The sequence below is a fragment of the Rattus rattus genome, chromosome 7 (genome assembly GCF_011064425.1).
Source record: "Rattus rattus isolate New Zealand chromosome 7, Rrattus_CSIRO_v1, whole genome shotgun sequence".
Taxonomy (NCBI): domain Eukaryota; kingdom Metazoa; phylum Chordata; class Mammalia; order Rodentia; family Muridae; genus Rattus; species Rattus rattus.
The window spans coordinates 68,130,663-68,153,955 of NC_046160.1; the positions used below are offsets into that span (position 1 = coordinate 68,130,663).

At 41.6% G+C, this 23,293-nt stretch overlaps 1 protein-coding gene across 3 annotated transcripts in view; it reads right to left on the reverse strand.

The window, feature by feature from the left end:
* Snx6 (sorting nexin 6) overlaps positions 1 to 23,293 on the reverse strand; it is a 42,046-nt gene that overhangs the window by 16,697 nt on the left and 2,056 nt on the right. For 2 of the 3 annotated variants that reach the window (XM_032907738.1, XM_032907737.1), the window contains 4 exons: positions 10,368 to 10,472; positions 9,526 to 9,636; positions 6,422 to 6,543; positions 3,780 to 3,903 (listed from right to left, as the gene is read on the reverse strand). In XM_032907738.1, the coding sequence (XP_032763629.1) occupies positions 3,780 to 3,903; positions 6,422 to 6,543; positions 9,526 to 9,636; positions 10,368 to 10,472 (462 nt within the window). The remainder of the gene's footprint in view (positions 1 to 3,779; positions 3,904 to 6,421; positions 6,544 to 9,525; positions 9,637 to 10,367; positions 10,473 to 23,293) is intronic. The other variant, XM_032907741.1, reaches the window with a different exon arrangement.

Sequence of the window (23,293 nt, forward strand, 5' to 3'; positions counted from 1 at the left end):
TCTTGTGTTGGGGTTAGCAACCTAAAGTACAAGGGAGACAAAAGATAACTTTGAATAGCATGAGTGATTATTGGGTGAAACTGTCTAACAAAAATCCCCACATCAAACACGAGAAGCCTTTTGAGTTGCTGGCTCACCAGGGATGTCTGAGAGAATCCTAAAACGTACAGTGCTTCTATTCCTCTTGGTTATCCCCCCACCCTCCACATAAGTGTACTGCTGAAGATACTATGCACTTCAAAAACAGCCCAGAGGCTCTGCGCTGGAACCGACCTGAATCTCCCCCCCTCCATCAAGTCTAGCTTTCATGGTACCTGAAGGTGTCATGTATGCTTCCAAAGGAGGAAGGCAACCAACAGCCTAGCTAGCTATATGCCTATGAACCATGTCAATGACCAGCGTGATAACCCTACAGGTGCAGTAGTGACATGCATATCTTAGCAGGAAACAACAGCTCTCTAATTGGGCTTAAACCTGCTCAACAAGAGGGATCATGCCTGAAATCATGGTTATTAAAAGAGAATCTACAACTATTAATTTACTAAGCCAGTACAGTCCCTAACAACAGTCTATAAATAGGTTTTTATATCCATAGATAATTGTAGTTCTCACCTCTCATCAAAGAAACCCATCTTTGCAATAGAAAAGCACAACCAATCAAAATATACAACCGAGAAGCCCAATCCTAATGGGTACAATGTTTCAGAAGTGGGGGTGTAAACATTTTAATAGCCAGACGATTGAGGAGTTTGCTATAAGACTATGTCTCTTAGTAACATCAGGAACCCCCACCCCCAATCTCACCAACATGGCTTGCCCAACTGTGACCTGAAATACAATGACATCACTGAATGCATCAAACTGAATGGGGAAAGCCGATGAGGCTCAACCCTACACAAGGAATTACAGGCAAGCACAGTGCTTTGAATTTGAGCCCCATAGGCTCATAGATTTGAATGCTTAGGGAGTGGCATTAGGAGTGTGGCCTTGTTGGAGGAAGTATGCTTTGAGTTTCAGAAGCTCAAGCCAGCCCCAGGGTCATTTTCTCTTCCTGATGCTGGCTACTCCAGATGTAGAACTCTCAGCAACTTCTCCAGCACTATGTCTGCCTGCATTCTGCCATGTGTCCTGAAACCTCTGAAATGTAAGCCAGCCCCAATTAAATGTTCCTTTATAAGAGTTGCTGTGGTCATAATGTCTCTTCACAGCAATAGAAACAACTGTTGTAAAGCTAGGAGAGGTGGCTCTCCCTAGAGAACAGCACACCAACTGGTTGTCTAGTGCCCAAAGGCCTGCCCTGAAAACATACATACAATTAACATTATATGAACTCAACAGGTCTAGACATATATGTATATACAAATACACAGATGCCTGTGATAACCATGAGTGATAAAAAGAGGCCATGAGTTTGAAGGAGACTGGGGAGGGGTGCATGGTTTGGAGAGAGCAAAGGAAGGGAAAATGCTACATTATAATGCTAAAAACAAAGAAACAAACCTCACACAAACAAGAAGAAAAAACTCAATTAATATAGTTAGACCTTGTCTCAAAAAACCACAAGTAAAGCACAGCCAGGCATGATGGCACACACTTTAGTCTCACCACTCTGGGTGATAGATAGAGGTAGGAGGATCTCTGAGTTAAGAGACCTGACTCGTCTACAGAGCGAATTCCAAGACAGCTAGGGCTGCATAAGGAGACCCTGTCTAAAACAGACAAACAGAAGTGCTGCATAAATCATTCTCTTTACTCAGCCTCTCTAAATGAATACAAGAAAGGCACACTGGATGGTCAGGTGCTAACCATATAATCTCTAACTAGGTGTGGTCATGTGTGCCTATAATTCCAACACTGGGAACACAAAGCAGGAGGATTCTGCAAGTTTGAGGCACAACCTGTTTCAAAGAGCCAAAATAAAATTAAAACCTAATCTCTATTCCTCTTTTTAGGACGGGGGTGGGTGTACAGGGTCTCTCTACATAGCCCAGCCCGGTTTTGAGAGAGCTACCTGTTTTCTTGGTCTACCACACTGGCTTTGTTAAAAACTTAAAAGTGGGGCTGGAGATAGCTCAGAGGTTGAGAGCACTGACTGCTCTTCTAGGGGTCCTGAGTTCAATTCCCAGCAACCACATGGTGGCTAACAACCATCTGTAATGAGATCTGATGACCTCTTCTGACACACAGGCATATATGCAGGCAGAACACTGTGTATACAATGAAAACAAAAACAAAAACAAAAAACCCTTAAAAGTATACAACTTCCTTTCTGACAACTCAAATGCTACCAACGGCTGTTTCAAATATCATTCAAAATGAAAGACATGAGTAATAAACTGTATTAAATAAAGGACAAACCAGGAAGATGGCTAAGTAGGTAAAGGAACTTACTACTGAACCTAGCAACCTGCACCTACAGCCCTTTTACAATTATTTAATTTTTAAAAACTTTACTTTTATTCCACGTGCATTGGTGTTTGCCTGCATGTATGTCTGTGTCAGAGTGTCTAATCCCCTGGATCTGGGGATTATCATGAGTGATAATTTTGAATTGCCATGTTGGTGATGGGACTTAAAACTCAGGTCCTCTGGAAGAGCAGCCAGTTCTCTTAATTGCTGAGCCATGTCTCCAACCCACAGGTATTTATTCTTAGAGGTACTTTTAAAATTACATTTTACTTTCATATTTGCATACTTTACTTAAAAACAATACACTTAGAGCCACCAAAATTGAATATCATCATTAGCTTATTCATCCCCTGAATTTAGAAAAGAAACTTAAGAGCTCTTAGTTCCTATTTAGTTGTTTTGGTTGTTTTGTTTTGTTTTTCAAGACAGCTACTCTGGGTAGCCTGGCTATCCTGGAACTCACTCTGTAGACAAGGCTAGCCATGGAACTTACAGAAATCCACCTGCCTCTGTTTCCAAGTGCTTGGATTACTGCCTGGCCAAAAGAAACTTCTTACGCCACAAAAATAAGCATTTGGCCTTACATTAATTGATATAACTATAAAACTTAGAATACTTGAATATCAAACAATCTGGCCCAGACTCAGCTGGGAGCTTGGTGTTAAAAGAAAAGGTTATTTGGAGCTCAGAGGATAGAGCTCACATTAGGTGTCTTCTCTAAGGCATCTCATAGGCCCTGAAACTTACTAAGTATTAAAAAAATAAATAAATAAAAGGTTTGGATTTAAGTACTAAGTAAGCAAGCAGAGACAGCATCGAGTTGGAAGCTAGTCTGAAATACAGACTAAAAAATAGAAAAAAAGGCTAAGTAAATCTCTAGGTTCTATCCCCGTACCACATTCAAACTGGATGTGGCAGCACATGCCTATAATCATAGCAATCATGATGGGGAAAGAGGATCAGACATCCTGTACCATCCAGGGCTGCTGCAAGAAGTTTGAGACAAAGTTTTCGATTTCAGGCTTTTGGATTACGGAAGTTCAATTTATAATTTGATTTAACTGATCCACTCAAGTTCTACTGAAACTCTACTTCACTACTGAAAATGTGGCACTTTAAACTGCCCTGAAAAATCCAAGCATTCAGACCAGTAAGATGCTCTGCAGTTAAAGTGCTCACTGGCAACTCAAGTGTGACCTCCAAGTCCCACGTGGTGGAAGGAGTTCTTCAGTGTTCCCTCTGACTCAAATGGCTGCTGGCATCAAGCCCAGCTGGGCCAGGGCAGTGCTGCTCCCCCACCTTCCAAACCCTTGCAAAAATAAGACAGCCGCAACAACTCCCATCGCTGCTTTCATTGATCTGACACTCACATCTTGATTATATTCCAAGAAGACGTGGAAATTTAAATCTTTTCTCAAAATGGGATGCGCGGCAACACGACACAGGAACACCTCATGCATCGCAACTGTCTTCTTGAAGATTGCCAGATACTCACTAGAAACAACATGAAGTTAAGAGTAAGCAAAGCTATCAACTACAAAGTCACCCCACGCTCCATTAGCTGGAGCGTTCTAAATGTAAAAAAAACCGCAAACACATAATTCACATCAACAAAGCTTTTAGTTGAACTGTTAAATAAAAGTCTAAGATTCATTTCTGAGAAAGCCTCATGCTATTTTAGTATTTATTATATCTAGATGTTAAAATCTTAACTCTTAACAAACTTTTCTATTATGCAAGTTGATGTTAGGTTGGGATATTTGTTGTTTTAGGTATAGAGTAATTATTTGATACAATCGTAACAACACAATTTTTGTATAATTACAGCCTGGATATACATTTGCAAAAAAAAATACCCAAATTTCATTAATCATTTTCAGTGTTAATATTATTTTCACACATACACCGCAGAGCAACTATTTGTGACATTATATTGAAGAAATGTGTTTAAGTTATATTATCAATGAATTCAAGCAACCATGGAGCAGCATACAACAGTTTTGTTATATATGCATGTGTGTGCATGTGTGGGTCTGTCTCTGTCTGTGTGCAGTGGTGCTCACTCAAGGGAAAAGCCTGATATTCTTGCTTCAACTTTATGCAAGAAGTTTAAGTACGTTTTATGTACCAGCACCCCAGCAGGGTCAGTGTTGGGAGCAGTCTGACCTCTGGGAGGGTGGTCGTTATCAGTGGAGAGAAAAAGGGTGCAGAGGATGCAGGTGGCAGTAGGACAAACTCAGTGTTCTGCTATCAACCCCTAACCAGACCACAGAAGAACCATGATCAGGGCCACGCACGGGGAAGCCAGAGGCTTCGACAGTAATGTGTTCCGCTAGTTTCTAGCTTCTATCTTATTGGACTACTGCTGCACCCAGACCTGACAGAATTCTGATGTGTCGCTTCACATTTTAACAACGATCTGCTTTGTTCATTTATTGCTTCACAATAACTCAGCATTCTGAAAGGAGTTTAGTAGCACTGTGATTAGATGCTTGAAAGCAAACAAAGATAAAGAAAATGCACAAAGAGAGAGATGGCCATATTGTGTTCAACGGTCACCCCATTACTTAAGATCTGGACAGGTGGCTGGCAAGTACCTCTGCTGCAGGCAGCGGGACGGATGCTCTGGGATATGAGATCACACATGATGGCAATCCCTACTGTCATAAAAACTAAAGTAAGTTTCCACACCTCCTAAAACTACAAAGTTCAACAGAGAGTAAAACTATTTTGTCAAATGTGTTAAAAGTAAAAAAATATCAAAATTTCAAGGACTTAATATGTTGAGTGTATATAAAAATAATAGTTTTGTCTGCATGTGTTTGTGTACACGAACGAGTTTGATTGCCAGGGAGGTCAGAAGAGGCGGGAGTTATAGTTGTAAGCCATCTGATCTGCTCTGGTCCTCTGTAAGAGCTGAAAGCACTCCAGCCTCTGAGCCATCTCTCCACCCCCTAAAAGAAATTAATGAGAAAAACACTTGTCTAACTCTTCTCGTTAGTGTGGTCCCAGTCACCTAGAGCTGGCAGAGGAAAGAAAATGAAATATACATGCACTTTATGCTTTTTGTTATTGTTGTTGTGGCCCGGGTTGGCTTTAAAATCACTATATAGATGAGGCTGGCCTTGAACTCCTGATCATGCTGCCTTGACCACCCAGGTACTAGGATTAGAGGTCTGTGCTTCCCCCTCCCCCATTTTGTTTTTTGAGACTGTTTTTCTTTCTAACAGATCCAGCTGACCTGGAACTCACTCTATAAAGCAGGCTGGCCTCAAATTCAAAGAAATCTGACTGTGTCTGCCTCCACAGTGCTTGGACTAAAGGTTTGTGCCAGCAGACCTGGTTGGTTTGTGCTACTATGATTAGGCTCTTTTCATTTGGTTGACTGATTTGTGGTTTTTGTTTTTGTTTTTTTTGAGACAAGAAGTCACTATGTACACCTTGGCCAGCCTGGAATTCACTGTGTGGACTGGGCTGTTCTTGATCTGAAACGTATCTGCTTTTGTTTCCCAAGTGTTAGGGTCAAAGGCATGCACCACCATGCCTGCTTTGTTTTATTCTTTATCTTTGGTTTTTGGGTTTTTTTGAGGCAGGGTTTCCCTGTATAGCCTTGGCTGTGTGGAACTACTCTGTAGACCAGGCCATAAAAGAGAACTGTAAAGAATTGCTCAGCACACTTTCTACAAGAAATGGAAGCTGCGGAGCAGATACAGGTTGAGAAAACAGACTAGGCTGCTATGACGGAGGCCTTACAAATACTTTTCAGAAAATGTATACTGTTTTAAAGTCATACTGCCTTCCTACTACTTCAATAAGGTTTTAGAACCTTACTTTTCAATTTTTAGAGTCTATTTAAATAATGTAAAAATCTGACAATGGAGACAATGGTATACTTTTTCTGAAGAGGCTCTGATCATGGTCATTAATAGACTTACTCTGGCTTTTTCGGTCACTTTGGTGAAATGGGTATCAGAGAGCAGAGTTAATATAAGTAACAAATAACATCACATACGCTTCCAGTTCCTGTTTCATCTTTGTGAATTCTTCCTTTGTCATTGACCCTTCCCCTTCTCCAAGCTTCTGCAGTTTTTCCCGTGAAGCATCAAAGTCGGGTCTTGGTGGTGCTGGTGGGATCTATAACAAAACAAAATAACTAACTTTAATGAAAAATTTCATTTTTTTAAACATTTATGTGTGTGTGCGTGCATGCACACACTAGTCCTAGCATGTGTAGAGTGATCAGAGAATGACTTGCAGGATCTGGTTCTCCTCTTCCGCCATCTCAGACCTGGGGTCAGACTCAGGCCTTCAGGGCTCGGTGGCAGACGATCTCACCAGCCCTGGTCCATTTCTTTCAGTACTGTGCCACGGTATCTGGGGATGATGGCTCCAGTGCTCAGGAAACTGAGGTAGGATGGCCGCAAATTTGAGACCAACCTAATACTTCTGAGTACAGTCTTAATTACAAGTAAAACCCTGACTCAAACAAAATACAACACTGTATTGATAAAGTACAAAATATGAACTGAACACCAGAGATATCAAACTTCAGATTAGAAAACATCTCCAGTTCTAGAAGTTGAGATCTGTGGGTTCTACTGGTGGTGGTGGTGGTAGTGGTGCACATCTTTAATCCCAGCCCTCAGGAGGAAAAAGTAGGCTGATCAGAGTGAGCTATATAGAGTAAGCCAGGGGCTGGAGAGATGGCTCAGAGGTTAAGAGCACTGTCTGCTCTTCCAGAGATCCTGAGTTCAATTCCCAGCAACCACATGGTGGCTCACAACCATCTGTAATCAGGTCTGGTGCCCTCTTCTGGCCTGCAGGCCTACATGCAGGCAGAAAGCTGTATGACGTATACATAATAAATAAATAAATGTTAAAAAAAATCTTTAGAGTAAGCCAATCTTGAAAAAACTAAACCCTCTTGCCTCACCCCTCCAAGCGGCCAGCCCCCATCATACTTTGTTTACTTGTTTGTTTGTTTGTGCACAGTCCACAAAGGGTGGGAGTGGTGGTGCCCTGGGAAGCAGACTGGTGGGAAGCCGATGGGAACAAACACAGAGAGCCACTGTTGGACCATGTACAGACAGTGAGAGACCCTGGAACACCCAGTCCTAAACGGATGTCTCTACCAAACTGCCCCTCAGTGCTCTGAACAAGGCACCAAGGAAGCAAGGGCTTCGCTCCTCCTAGACACAGCAGGACTGACACACAAACGAACTTCCAGACCTGCAGCACATATAGGGCCTGCACAGGTCTAAGTCAGACAGGATCCCAGCCAAGAGAGGAGGAAGTCAACACTGAGCTCCCATCCCTAACCAAGAAGCTAACTCCAACCGATAATCTCTCAAAGGAAAATTAGTTTCCTCCAATAGAGTCTCACTGGGTATAAAAATCACACTTACGGGCAGGCCCCACCACAGCGGCAAATGGACAACACAAATGAACTCATTAGTGTTTTTTATAGATTTTTTTAAATATCATAATGTTTTGTCTGGGCATTTCTAACCCTACCAGTCTTTCACTTATATATTCTGTGTGTGTGTGTGTGTGTGTGTGTGTGTGTGTGTGTGTGTGTGTGTGTGTGTGTGTGAGCTCCTCTCCCTATTTGTTTTTATTTGTCTGTTTTCTAAACAGAGAAGGATAAATGGGTGGGGAGTTGGGGAGAATGGGAGGCAATGAAGGAAGGGAAACCATGATTAAAATACATTGCGTGAAAAAAAAAATCTATCTTCAATCTTTAAAAAGCCCAGATAAGGGGTTGGGGATTTAGCTCAGTGGTAGAGCGCTTGCCTAGGGAAGCGCAAGGCCCTGGGTTCGGGTCCCCAGCTCCAAAAAAAAAAAAAAAAAAAAAGCCCAGATAAATAGATACATATGCATTGAATTTTTTATTAAAAAACTTGATGTGCATTTGTGTAGAAAACATGCCCATGCACTATATGCATTCCTAGTGCCCACAGGGACAGAAGGAAGCATAGGAGCCCTGCAGTTCCCAGGTATCTGTGAGCTGCAATGTGGGTGCTGGGAACTGAACTTAGGTCTCTGCAAGAGCATCGAGTGTTCCTAACTATCAAACCATCTCTCGGGGTTGGGGATTTGGCTCAGTGGTAGAGTGCTTGCCTAGCAAGCACAAGGCCCTGGATTCGTCCCCAGCTCAAAAAAAAAAAAAAAAAAAAAAAAAACAACTCTTTGTCCCCCAAAACAAAACAAACAACAACAAACTGCTCTGAGAACAGGGACAGAGTCAAATAGCATCAGATACATTTCAGGATATATATATTAAACAGATCCTATATAGCAGGTACCATGGTGAGCAAGGAGTATAAAGATAACCGAGACAGTCTTAATTGATGAGAAATAGCCTCCTGGTAGAGAAAGCAGAGAAAAGGCACCACCATTTGAGAGGTTGAGAGAAAAAATGGGATTAGAATGCAAAAGAAGGGGTTGGGGATTTAGCTCAGTGGTAGAGCGCTTGCCTAGGAAGCACAAGGCCCTGGGTTCGTCCCCCAGCTCGGGGGGGCAAAAAAAAAAACCCAAAGAATTCAAAATCAAGTAAGAAATGTAACAGACTCAAAATTAAGACATGCCAGCCCAGGGTAAAGGTGATAAGTCAACGCCTCACGGCTGCCATTTCTTAAGTCACATCAGTTACTAAAAATGCTAAACGAAACCACAGGAGTTTCCAAAATACTCTTAAAAAATGAAAACTTAGGCTGGGGAGATGCTCAGCAGTAAAGACACCGGTGTCTTGCAGAGGACCAAGATCAGTTCCTGATCCTGTCGGGTGAATCTGTACTTACCACTTATAAGTCCAACTCTAGAACATCCGATGCCTCTGGCCTCCACAGGCACCTGCACTGCATGCACACAGCCACACAGATACACATATGCATCATTGAAAATAAACTAAGAGCTGGAGAGATGCATCAGCAGTTTATTACTCTTCTATAGGACCTGAGTTTGGTTCCTAGCACCCATGTCAGACAGCTTACAATTTACTGTAACTCAAATTCTAGGGTACCTCTGCTGGTCTCTGTGGGTACTCACACACAACACCCAGATACGTGCACATCAAAAAAAAAAAAAAAAAAAAAAAAGACCCCCCCCCATACTTACAATGTAACCTGCATAGTCTTCATTTTCAACAAAGGAATCATGAAGCCAGATAAATTCCTCATGTTGTCGAACGACTGAAAATTCATTTTGCTTAAAATTTGGCAATGAACTCTGTAAAGACAGCAATTTTCTTGAATAAAAATAAAATTATCGTCAGATCTTTAAAAAACAAGTTAAATTACTAAGCACTTATATATTACACTGCTATCCTTTTAAATTCATACTTTAGCTGGGTGTGAAGGTGATCACCTTGAACCCCAGCAGTCCAGAGGCAGAGGCAGAGGCAGAGGCAGAGGCAGAGGCAGAGGCAGAGGCAGAGGCAGAGGCAGAGGCAGAGGCAGAGGCAGAGGCAGAGGCAGAGGCAGAGGCAGAGGCAGAGGCAGAGGCAGAGCAGGCAAACCTAGGAGTTGAGATGAGCCTCACCTACACAGTGAGTCCCTGGACAGCCAAAGCTACTTGGTCAGACATATGTGCATACACACACACACACACACACACACACACACACACACACACACACAGAGAGAGAGAGAGAGAGAGAGAAAGAGAGAGAGAAAGAGAAAGAGACAGAGAGAGAGAGAGAAACCGAGAGTGCAGAAATAGAAATTATAAGTAACTTTTCCAGCCTGATCTACATAGGCAGTTCCCAGACAGGTAGAACTACATACTATTTCAAAAACAAAAACAAAACAAACAAAAGTAACTTCCCTAATCTTGTTTGTTAAAATAGTCAATTAAGACCCATGACTCTTCCCAATATATTTAAAATTTAAGTTCAAATCAACATATTACACAAGTAACAGCCTTTCTAAAGTAACGCAAAATACAAAGCCCCACTTTACCTTTGTGTGAACAGTGAATTTGACTTTATCCCTTTCACTAAGAGCGTCCGAAATGTCCACTTGTAGAGCAGCATCACTTTGGAGATCTACATTTATTGACTTAAGCTAAAAAAGAGAAAATACAACATAAAGATAAATTTCTGTCTTATCTGTGTGTGAGTGTGTGAATATGTGCACCCTGTGCATGAAGGGGCCCAATCGGGTCAGAAGGGCGCGCAGGGCCTCTCTGGACTGCAGTACTGGCAGTTATGTGGTTTTCACCAAGAGGTCATCTTTTCAGTCTTTTTTTTTTAAAGTCTCTTTTTAAAAGACAAACTTGTGATCGTCCTCCCTCTGCCTCCTGAGGGCTGGAATGAAAGGTATATTACAAAGCCTGGTTCTGTATACTTAAGTAATTCCACTCTTCCTCCAACAAGACAACACAAAACCAACAGAGGCCAGGCCTGTTCTCTCCTGTGGTTCAGCACACAGGAGGCGGAGACAGACCCCATCTTAAAACCTCCACCACCAAAACTTTGGGACTCTTTTTCCTTTCTGGTTTGTTTTTTAACTCATGTTCAAGCCACTTTTAAAATAATTACTGTGGCCGGCTGGCTAATGACTCCCAAAAGGTTTCTATATCCAAATCCCCACAATCTGTCAATGGGCCTTATGCAGTCAAAAGATCTTGCAGATGTGATTCACTTAGAAGAGGAGGTCATTCTGGTGCACCTTAAGTCTTATTTATTTTTATTCTATATATTTTATGTATATGAGTACACTGTCAGGGTCTTCACAGCAGAAGAGGGTGCCAGATCCCATCACAGATTCTGGAGGGAAGATACTGGGTCTCAGGGCAGCCATGCTGATTTCTGACCTCTCCTCTAGAACTATGGAAACCGCTCTTGATTTAGCACATTTGAGGTGATCTTTTTTTATAACACCCAAAGCAAACTAGTACATTAATCATATAGTTTTGAGACTAACTTTACCTATATTTTGTTCTTTGTGCAGGCCTGCACGAGCTGGGGTGGGGTGTCATGGTTGATCCTTGCACAAGGTAAGTGTAGCACTGAGCTACACTCCCAGCTCACATTTCCTAAACACAACTGATCAAAACCAACTTGGTACCAGGGGTGCTGATGCACACCTGAAATTCCAGACACAAGGTACATAGGAGTGTACACAATGACCATGGGCCAGCCTGAGTGTACACCAGGACCCTGCCTCAGAAGGCAAAGATTACTCCAGATTACAGGTTTTTTCTTCAACTTCCTCATCTTTCTATACCAAATACAATGCCTGCCCCCACCCCACCCCCACCAATGGCACAACACTTGGCTTTTCCTTGTTTGTTATCTGAGCTAAAACCTTTACAGTCCTGGTTGACCTTGAGTTCAAGGGCTCCTGAGGGCTGGGATTCACAGGTTCCATGGAATTATAGGCAACCACCACCATGCCCCAATTGTCTTTTGGATTCTTCTATCTTTATAAATATCCCTGTGTCACACAATGAACTTTTATTTAGTCCAGTGGTTCTCAACCTTCCTAATGCTGCCACCCTTTAATATAGCTCATCATGTTGCTGTGATCCTCACCTATAAAATTGTTTACATAGCTACTTCGTAACTTTAATTTTCCTGGTGTTATGAACCATAATGTAACTATGTTTTCCAATTGTCTTAAGCAACCCCTGTGAAAGGGCTGTCTAGCCCCCAAAGGGCTCAAAACCCACAGGTTGAGAACTGCTGACTTAGTCCTTGACTATAACTTGTAGATATGATTTACATATAATATCCAAGTCTTAACAATCACATGCACCTTCCACATGTTCAGAAGCTGCACACAAGAACCAAAGGCAGAAAAGTAAGTTTGTTAAAGGGATGCAAAGGAACTCTCCGAAAGAGCATGTGTTAGGTGCCATTAAAGACAAGTGCCAATGTCAAGTGTCACCCTCTGTCACGCTGCAAATCTATATTTGTTTTATTTTTCTATTTTTTTTTTGAGATAAGCTATCAACTGTGTAGCCCTGGTCATATTAGAATTTGCAAACACAGATAAGATAGCTTGTTCCTCTCAAGTACTAGGATTAAAGGAGTATGACACCATGCCCAGCTGATACTATCTTTTGAGACAGAGTCTCTCATCAAACCTGAAGCTGACTGATTGGTCACCCACCTCCTGGGACCTGCCTTTACCCATGTCCTCAGTACTGGAATCAGAAGTACACACTGCCATGTTCAACTTTCTTTTTCAGCAGGTTCTGGAGGTCTGTACGGTTTTTACCCAGTGAAGCATCTCTTCATCAGCCTGTTTTATGTGCATTGGTTGATTTACCTTTATGTATGTCTGACACCTAGTCAGATCCTTTAGAACTGGAGTTACAGACAGGTGTGAGCTCTCATGTGGGTGCTGGGAATTGAACCTGGGCCTTCCGAAAGAGCAGTCAGTGCTCTTTTTTTAAAAAATATTTTATTTATTTAATGGATATGAATACATTGTAGCTGTCTTGAGATACACCAGAATCTGTTACAGATGGTTGTGAGCCATGATGTAGTTGCTGGGAATTGAACTCAGGACCTCTGAAAGAGCAGCTAGTGCTCTTAACCACTCAGCCATCTCTCTAGTCCTGAGAACTAGCTCTTAGCTTCCTAACTTTTCTGTTACTTCTCTTTGCACACCTTATTAAAGTATATTATACACTTTACATAATACCTTAAAAGTTATTAATGCAATCTACCATGTCTTTTTCACTTTAAAAACTGAGTCACCACAATGTTCCAAAAATAAAATCTAGCTCTACAGCTGACTTTAGGAAGTACACACCAAACAGGCAGTGGTGACACAGGCCTTTAACCTCAGCACTCCGGAAGCAGAAGCAGGCAGATCTCTGAGTTCAAGGCCAGCCTGGTCAAGAGAAACCCTGTCTTAAAAAAAAAAAAAAAGTGGACATAAAGGATTATTTTATTTGACAGTAAGTTGCACTTCATACTATATATACATAAGACTTTTCAAGACTTGTTTATAATAACCAACATATACAGTGGAGAAGCCAGTCTCTAAAATGAAATCCCTCTGCTTCCTTATCTCAAGTGGTACTGTATCACATCAACACAAAATTCCACTGAAAGTTATTTTGCTATATTGTTTCAGTGCTTTTTTTCCCCCCTTCTGGTTTTGAAACAGGGTTTCTATGTATAGCCCTGGCTGTCCTGGAACTCTCTTTATAGACCAAGATGTTCTTGTCCTCACAGAGATCTGCCTGCCTCTGTTTCCAGATTAAAGGTGTGTGTCACCACCTCTGGGTGTTTAGTGAGCATTTTTATATTTCAACACACTTGAAATAGATCTTTCAGTTAACTATACTTCTTGGTATTACACAGAAAATATTTTTAATCACCTTCACTAGGCATCATAAAACATTATATTATAAATCTATCAATCACATAAATGATATAGATTTCCCAGGTAGACTCTGTTTTCATTCTGGAAAAAAAAAAAAGGCCAGTAACTTTAGAAGGTTTTAATAAGGGAAAGACTTAATGTAGACATCCTATGATCATGAACATTTAATCAAATTTCTGCAACTAGTTAGCTCAGCTTGAGGAAATTTCTAACTAGACTTAACTGGTTTTATCTTTATTTGGACAAATAAAGTTTGTACTTTAGAGAGAGTGGGTTAAACATTCATGTTGTTCTTCCTAAGAGAGACAAGGACACAAATGTTAAGCAACAAAAAAGTACAGAATCATTAAAAATAACTTAAAAAGCCAGAGAAGGGGTGCACAACTTTAATTCTAGGGCCGGAGGCAGCACCAGACAGCTCTCTGGGAATTTGAGGCCAGACTGGTGTATATAGCAAGCTCTGACTCAAAAAAGAAATACATATAAATAAATAAAATAGAAATTTAAAGATTTTGGGATGGAGAGATGGCTCAGCCGTTTAACAGTACTTGCTGTTTTCCCACAGGCTGGAGGACAGACATTTGATTTATAGCACATGCACGGTGGCTCATAACTCTTCCAGCTCCAGAGGATCCAACACCCTTTTCAGGCTTTTAAGGGTACATGCACTGCAAACATGTACACACACACACACACACACACACACACACACACACACACACACTTACTTAAAAATAAATAAATCTTATAATGATGATAATCACTTAGAGACCTCTAAGTCAGGTGTGGTAGTGCACTTGGGAGGTGGAATCCCTTGGGTCAGAAGTTCAAGGTCATTTTTATCTGTACAGGAAGCTGAAGCCAACCTATGCTGTAAAGACCTAGGCTCTAAGCACCAGAACACAAAAAGAAAAAGATGCTGATCAGTTGCTGGGAAGTTAATTCTCCACTTACAGCTACTTAGACAAACGGCATTTTCAGGGTGGTGGGATGGCTCAGCTGGTAGATGTGCTTGCTGTCAAGCCCGAGGACCCGAGTCTGATCCCTAGACCCCACCGGAAGGAGAGTTATTTATCACATACATGTGTGCAGACATGAGATAAATAAATATTAAAAAATTAATATTTTCTTTTGCTAGAAAAGCATTAGCATTAGTAAATTGTAGAGATGGATGAGAAATAACAATTATTGAATCTCCTGATGGTTTCTTGCTTCTGTTTTGCCCTTCAGTAACATGTTCCTTATAGACCCACTGCTACAATCTCATCATACTAGATATTATTCCTGAGTTCAAAAAGGTTTCCACTTGGAAAAGCCAAAGTCACTACGGCAGCCCACCAGGATGTCTAATCCACTATGACTCTGGCTCATTTCAGCCCTGCCATGGGTCCTTGTCACCTCTAGAACATACAAGCAAACTGCCATTTCAGAAGTCTCTACACCATACCACAAGGGAACTCAATGCTTTGTATTCTAAGTAAAACAAATCCCAGCCCTCAGGAGAATTGCTGAGTTTGAGGCTAGTCTAGGCTATACAACAAAAACTAAATGAAACTAAGCTGACCATTGCGGGACATGCCGTTAACCCCAGGACTCCAAAGACAGGCGGGCGGATCTCCAAGTCAGAGGAAGCTTGGGCTACGTAGTGAGACCGTGTCTCAAAATCAAAGTTATTTTTATTTAAAGGGGGTGGGGGAGCTAAATTCATGAGCAAGACTGCTAAATGTTCCAGAATTAAAACTTTCTTTCCGGGGCTGGGGATTTAGCTCAGCGGTAGAGCGCTTACCTAGGAAGCGCAAGGCCCTGGGTTCGGTCCCCAGCTCCGAAAAAAAGAACCAAAAAAAAAAAAAAAAAACTTTCTTTCCAAGGCTTACAGGACGGTTCAGTGGGTATAAAAGCTTGGCACCAAGCCTAAGCCCGATGACCAAGTTCTATTGCCTGATCCCATTTACACCCAGGGGAAGGACAGAATCAACTCCAGCACGGTGTTTCCTGACTATCACTACTACCAGGTCTCATACATGTACACACACACACACACACAGAGTAAATGTATTTTTTTAAATATATTTCCTTTTACTATATTTTATTTGTGTGTGCATGTGTTTTGTATGTGTATGTACATGCATACCATGCATACATAGTTCTCTCCTTCCTTGTTGGTCCTGGATTGAATTCAGGTCATAAGGTTTAGTAGCAAACACCTTTATTTGCTGAACCATATTGCTAGGCCCTAAAATTGCCTTATATTTTCTGGCTAAAGAGATGGCTCAGCAGTTAACTGCACTTGCTGTTCTTGGACCCAGGTCCAGTTCCCAGAACCTACATGACCACTTGCAACTGCCCTTAACTCCAGTTCCAAGTGTCTGCCACTTTCTTCCTACCTCCATAGGTACCAGCATGCACAAAATACACTTACATACATGAACAAAATACTTATTCATACACATTAAATAAAAAATAAATCCATAAACCTGGCAGTGGTAGTGCATGCCTTTGATACCAGCACTTGGGAGGAACAGACAGGCAGATCTCTGTGAGTTTAAGGTCAGCCTGATCTACAGAGCTGGTTCTAGGACAACCAAGGCTACACATTAAAAAAAAACAAGGGGCTGGGGATTTAGCTCAGTGGTAGAGCGCTTACCTAGGAAGCGCAAGGCCCTGGGTTCGGTCCCCAGCTCCGAAAAAAAGAACCAAAAAAAAAACAAAAAACAAAAAACAAAACAAAACAAAACAAAAAAAACAACAACAAAAAAAAACAAACAAAAACCAAATAAAACATGTCTTGAAAAAACAAAAATGAATAAATTAAAAAACTTTATTAGAAAATTAAATTTCTTTAATAGAAAATTAAACTAGGGGCTGGAGAGATGACTCAGTGGTAAAGAGCACTGACTGCTCTTCCAGAGGTCCTGAGTTCAAATCCCAGCAACCACATGTGGCTCACAACCATCTGTAATAGGATCTGCTGTCCTTTTCTGGCATGCAGGCATACATGTAAACAGAGAACTCACAGGCAAAGATGGATGGATGGGCGGGCAGATAAATAGGCCAGCTGCTGGTGGCACATGCCTTTAATCCTAGCACTTGGGAAGCAGAGGCACATGGACCATGTGAGTCCAGCCTAATCTATGTGACACACTTCAGGATAGCCAAATCTCCATAGTGAGACCCTGTTTTAAAAAACCATCAAATAGCTGTAGAGATGGCTCAGTGGTTAAGAGCACTGACTGCTCTTCCAGAGGTCCTGAGTTCAAATCCCACATAGTGGCTCACACATAGTGTCAACCACATAGTGGCTCACAACCATCTGTAATGGGATCCGATGCCCTTTTCCGGTGCTAAGATATCTACAGTGTACTCATATACATAAAAAACCATCAAATAAGGGGCTGGAGAGATGGCTCAGTGGTTAAGAGCACTGACTGCTCTTCCAGAGGTCCTGAGTTCAACTCCTAGCAACCACATGGTGGCTCACAACCATCTGTAATGGGACCTGATTCCCTCTTCTGCTGTGTCTGAAGACTGCTACAGTGTACTCATATAAATGAAATAAATAAAAAATAAATCTTCAAGTTGTAGCTTTATAAAAAATAAAAAGAAAGAAAACCCTCAAATAAAGAAATGAAATAGAAATCACCTTGTATATGAAAGGAGGAGGGACTAGTTGAAAAGAGGAAAGCGGTACTGGGAGTTGAGTAGGGGTACAAGAGAGGATGGCTTATTGTGAGTATGCTCAAAGTACGTTACATATATGTATCAAAATATTATAAAGTGAGCCAAAGAGACGGCTCAGTAGATAAGGGCCCTTGTTACCAAGCATGATGACCTGAGTTTGGTTCTTAGTACCTACCTACATAGAGAGCAGAAAGAGAAAACTGGTCCTGCACGTTATTTTTTATCTCCAATTGAATACTGTGCATGACATGCCCTTTTACTTCCTTACACACAAAATAAACAAATTTAATCTTTTTTAAAAAAGAAAAAAATGACATAATGAAATGTATTGTGTATGCTAATAGAAATCTTTTTCATATATCGCATATCAATCTGACCATACTTTCTGTATACATTATGGTCATGTAGCTGAGTCTACTGTTTTTACAAAGATCAGGTTGCCGACATTTGTTGGCATTAAGTGAGCATCATAATTATCCCAAGCTGAATTTCAATCAAGTGCATGCACACAACAGACTAGAATGTGTGCTAATTTTAGTTATGTATGTTTAACTTTTACAAAATAAACTGATTTTAAATAAATCTTTTTTTTTTTCTTTTTTTCAGAGCTGGGGACCGAACCCAGGGCCTTGCGCTTGCTAGGCAAGTGCTCTACCGCTGAGCTAAATCTCCAACCCCAATAAACTGATTTTAAAACAAATAAAAATAGGGCTGTAGAGATGTCTTAGTTGTTAAGAACATTCACAGCTCTTGAAAAATCCCCAAGTCCAGTTCTCAACACACAGGTCAGGAGGCTCACAACTGTCTCCCCCTCTAACTTCAGGGGATTCTAGAATGCTCTTGCAGCCTCATGTGTTCACCATGGGCTCTTTGTGTACAAAGACATACATACAAACATGTAATTAATATAACCAAAATAAACCTTGCCTGGAACTCACTGCCTTCTCCATCCCAGGACTCCTTCAGCCTTAGCTCCGCTCTTCCCATACCTCAGCTGCTGTATTCCAATTCCCTATTAACTGCTTTGGTTGCTTTTCTGAAAGGAAGCATCAATCCACTCTCTATGTCAGGAGTAAGCTATAACACTGGCAGTGTCTGAACACCACAACCAATGTCTCAAGCAGGTCAGGCGCCCCACGGAGAACTAAAGAGGGCGCTCACATGCACACTATCCATCTTCAGCTCTCCTCCTTCCCTCTCTCAGATTCTACAATATTCCTCATCAATATTCAGGAATTAGCTCATTTTGGTGGCAACAAAAAGGTTAGCAGTCCATACACTAGAGCTCAATAGTGTGTTTGACTACAGCTCCTAGTAGTTATATATGACCACAACCAGTTCTTCAATCTTTCTGAATCTGTGTAGATGTATAAACACTGTACAGGCACATGAATAAAGCAAATATCTGTTTCAGATTTTAAAAGAATTTATGTGAGGAGACAGGCAGACAGGGCTTGTGTGGGTGGGAGAAGTATGGGCCAGCCAGCCACAAAGGGTTGTCAACAGTGATAAATAGAGCTGAAGGTGTCTGGACTTTACTCCAAAAGAAATGGACAGGGCAGTCCTTTCGGAAAGTGAAGTGATTTAATGATTTAATTATGAAATGGTGAGAAAACAATGAGGGAGAATGGAAACCAGAAGGGTGGAAGAGCAGCAGTGAACACTGCTACGTCCCAGAGAAACACCAAGCCTGCAGAAGAGAAAGACAGAGAGGGCCAATGGGATGTCAGGGGATGAAGGCACTTGCCACTTGTGCTGGGTTTTGTCAACACAGATTAGGAAACGAGCAAACTTAAGTGAGGGACTGACTTTATCAGACTAGCCCACAGTAGGTAGTGCCAACCTGCTCAGGTGAGCCTGGGTGCTTAAGTAAAGCGGCTGAACAGGCCAGCAAGCAGCATTCCTCCTCCTCCTCCTCGACTCTGCTTCAGTTCCTGCCTTGAGCTCCGGCCCTGGCTTCCCTCACTGGACTATATAACCTGTAAGCCATATAAAGCCTCTCCTTCCCAGGGTGGTTCTGATGAGTGTTGTATCCCAACAGAGAGCAAACCAGAACACCATTCAACGATGAGAGCCTATGTAAAGGAAGAAAGAACCAATTTCATGAAGCTGTCCTCTGACCTCCACACATCAATTAACAATAAATAAAAGTTTTAGAAACCTTAAAAAAAAATACAGCAAATATTCCCAAGGTGAAATTAAACTGGTCTCCATGACTGTTCTGATCTGAGGATCTGTGTGTGACTGAGAGTTCTTTACACAGCTGGAATATGACATCACTAAGACAGGGAGTCCAGAAGATGCAGTTGCCCCACCCACTAAGGTTGTTTTTTAAAACAGCGTGCCATTTAGAATTGAAAGCACATGCTAAGAGAATTAGGCCATCACTCTGACATGCATTGCACATCAAAACATAGTGATGTTCCAGTTCAAAGGACTCATCTGTTTATTAAATGGTGTGTTACCGTCCTTCATTTCTGTATGTGGCTCCTGAAGAGGTGGAGCTAAAGAAAACAAGGTTTAGCCTACAGCTGTGATGCTGAGTGAGGTTTTGTTGTTTTTTTTTTTTTTTAGCTTTTTGAGGGTAGGGAAGCACACCAAGATAGGGTCTCATCCCTCTGCCTCAGTTCTCTCAATAACATGCATTACTGGTAGATGCCATCAAATACACTATTTTAAGCTTTCTTTTTAGTCGCCATAAAACATTTTCCTTTTGTCCTCAGAGCCTGTCCTGATAAAAATACCATGATGAAACCCTGTGTCTGCTTTAAAAGATTTCCTTTAAAATATTGGCTTTACTTTTACCTGCTCATTATTCTATATGCCTGTGTTATTTCTGAATCTTTAATGTCTCTTTTTGCAGCCTAGATCAGACACTCACTTTATACTTTTCTCTCAGACTCTGTTTCAAAAGCTGGAGGTGACAGTCCCAGTGCTTGGGAAGGGGAGGAGGAAAACCAGGGACTTGGAGCTACACAGGGAACCCTATGTAAAGAACAAAACAAAGGAAAGAGGGGTAGGAGAAAGGCTGGTGCAATGACTCAGTGGGTGAAGGAGTCTGAGAATGTGGGTTCCCACACGGCAGGAGACAACCAACACCCACTAGTGGTCCTTTGTCCTTAAATGCACACCCCCCCACCCAAATAAACAAGTACAATGAGAAGGGAAGGGGGGGAAAGAGTCCCTTTTCTATAGACTGAGCAAAATGATCTAAAGCAGTGGTTCTCAGCCTTCCTAACCCTGCGACCCTTTAATATAGTTCTTCCTGTTGGGTGGTCACCTCTAACCAAAGTTATTTTGTTGCTATTTCATAACTGTAACTTTGCTACTGTTATGAATTGTAATGTAAATATCTGTTTTCTGATGGTCTTAGGTGACCTCTGTGAAAGGGTTCTTACACTTCCCACAAAGGAGTCACAACCTACTGGTTGAAAACTACTGATCTGAAGTCTCAATGAAAATTGCAATGCTTTAAACTCTGACTACTGGGATCTACTTCTAACAGACAGACATGACATATGCAAATTCAAACAGGCCAGACATTTCTATTCCTAAAATGAGGAAATAGCAAACTCAATGTGCAACAATAATCAAACTTCAGTGAACAAGAAACTTCATGGGTTGCTGGAGGCAGAGAGAAAGAGCTCAGTAAGGGAACTGTGTGCTGTCCAGGCCTGCTGACCCGAGTTTGGGCTCAGGGACCCACTGTCTATCACAGAACTGACTCCTGAAGCTTGTCTTCTGACCTCTGTACATGGGCTGGAGGGATGGCTGTGTGGCTGTGATGTCTGCAGCCCTTCCAGGAGACCTGTGCTTGGTTTACACTGCTTGTGCCGTGCTGCTGCCACCTGTCACACACTCACTCTTCCCAAATAAATGTAAAAGGAGAGAAAAACTAGGCTTCAGATATTGACCGAAAGGTCTGCACAGTGCGTAACACAACATCCAGTCGTAACTGCTGACTCACCAGTTCCACAGCCCCACAGTACAGAAGAACTGGACAGTGAGTACAGCCACCCCTACATCCGAACACCCTAAACATTTCTTTTTAAAGATCCAGTGTTTCTTTTTCTCCTTTTCTTTCTTTCTTTTTTTTTTTTTTTAAACATTTTACTTTTTTTCCCGTGAGGGATGAGGCAAGCCACTGAATGCATGTGGAGGTCAGTAACTGGGCAACTTGTGAGAACTGGTTTTCTCTCCATCATCTGCATCCCTGGACTGAACTGAGGCCTTCCACCTCGGTGTGTGGAACCATGCTTACAGTATACAATTTCTAACTCATGATGCCTTTTTCCACTTAGGGGAGGGGAGCTCAAACGCAGTCACAGAACTGTGCAGAGCCAGCTGCCCCACTGGGTTATACCTCGAGCCTCTGTTCTGTTTGTGTTTGTTCCACTTAGAGTATGCCTCCTTGGAACGCTTTCCACTCTCTGGAGTCTTTCTCACTTTTCCTTAATAAATTGACATTTGCTCTACTAAAAATAGATAACTTTTTCATTTACAATGTTCCACAATTACCCCACCCCGACAGCTCTGCTCTTTGTTTTCTCTCCAATTTTGTGACATGTAAAAAGTTCCCAGACTTATCACTTTTCATTTACAACGTTCCACAGTTACCCCCACCCTGGACAGCTCTGCTGTTTTCTCTCCAATTTTGTGACATGTAAAAAGTCCCCAGACTTATCACTGAAGAACTTTCAGTTCTATACACAAAGGCAAAAGCCACCAACACAAGCTATGAATTAGAAAACACTCCACTTTTCATATCATTAATGTAAAAAATATTTAAAACATTAACACTTTAGCTGGGCTGTGGTGGTGCAGGCCTTTAACCCCAGCAGATCTCTGAGTTTGAGGCCAACCTGGTCTACAGAGGGAGCTCCAGGATGGCTGGGGCCACACAGAGAAACCCTGTTTTGAAAAACCAAAACCAAACAAAATTAACACTTGAACAATTCTTGTTTGCTTTTTATTTATTTATTTATTTTTTGGTTCTTTTTTTTTTTTGGTTCTTTTTTTCGGAGCTGGGGACCGAACCCAGGGCCTTGCGCTTCCTAGGCAAGTGCTCTACCACTGAGCTAAATCCCCAACCCCTGTTTGCTTTTTAAACAAAAGACAGTTTTTATCTAAACAAAGACTACATGTTTTTTTTTGTTTTTTTTTTGTTTTTTGTTTCGGAGCTGGGGACCGAACCCAGGGCCTTGTGCTTCCTAGGCAAGCGCTCTACCACTGAGCTAAATCCCCAACCCCTGTTTGCTTTTTAAACAAAAGACAGTTTTTATCTAAACAAAGACTACATGTTTTTTTTTGTTTTTTGTTTCGGAGCTGAGGACCGAACCCAGGGCCTTCCGCTTGCTAGGCAAGTGCTCTACCACTGAGCTAAATCCCCAACCCCCGAGACAACATGTTTTTAGAACCATCAATTTAACCGAACTAAAACTAATCTCATTTCATCAATAACTGCTAGTTTCTTCTATTTTATTTCCAGTATCAAGGATCGAGGCCAAGGTCTTACACACACCACTGATTTTCAATACTACTGCTTTTTCCCTTAAAATCCAAACTATGCCAAGCAGTGGCTCATGCCTTTAACATTAGTACTGAGGAGGCAAGGCATGCAAACATCTATCAGTTCCTGGCCAGTCATAGCTACAAAGAGGGACCCTGTCTCAAAAAACAAACCAACTAATTCTGTCTTATCCAAAAATCACACAGACACAGACACAGACACAGACACACACACACACACACACACACACACACACACACACACACACACACACACACATTGTTTTGTAATTAATGCACACAAACATTGTTTTGTAGTTTTAGAAACCAGAAATCATATGGTGCTGCTATGTAAA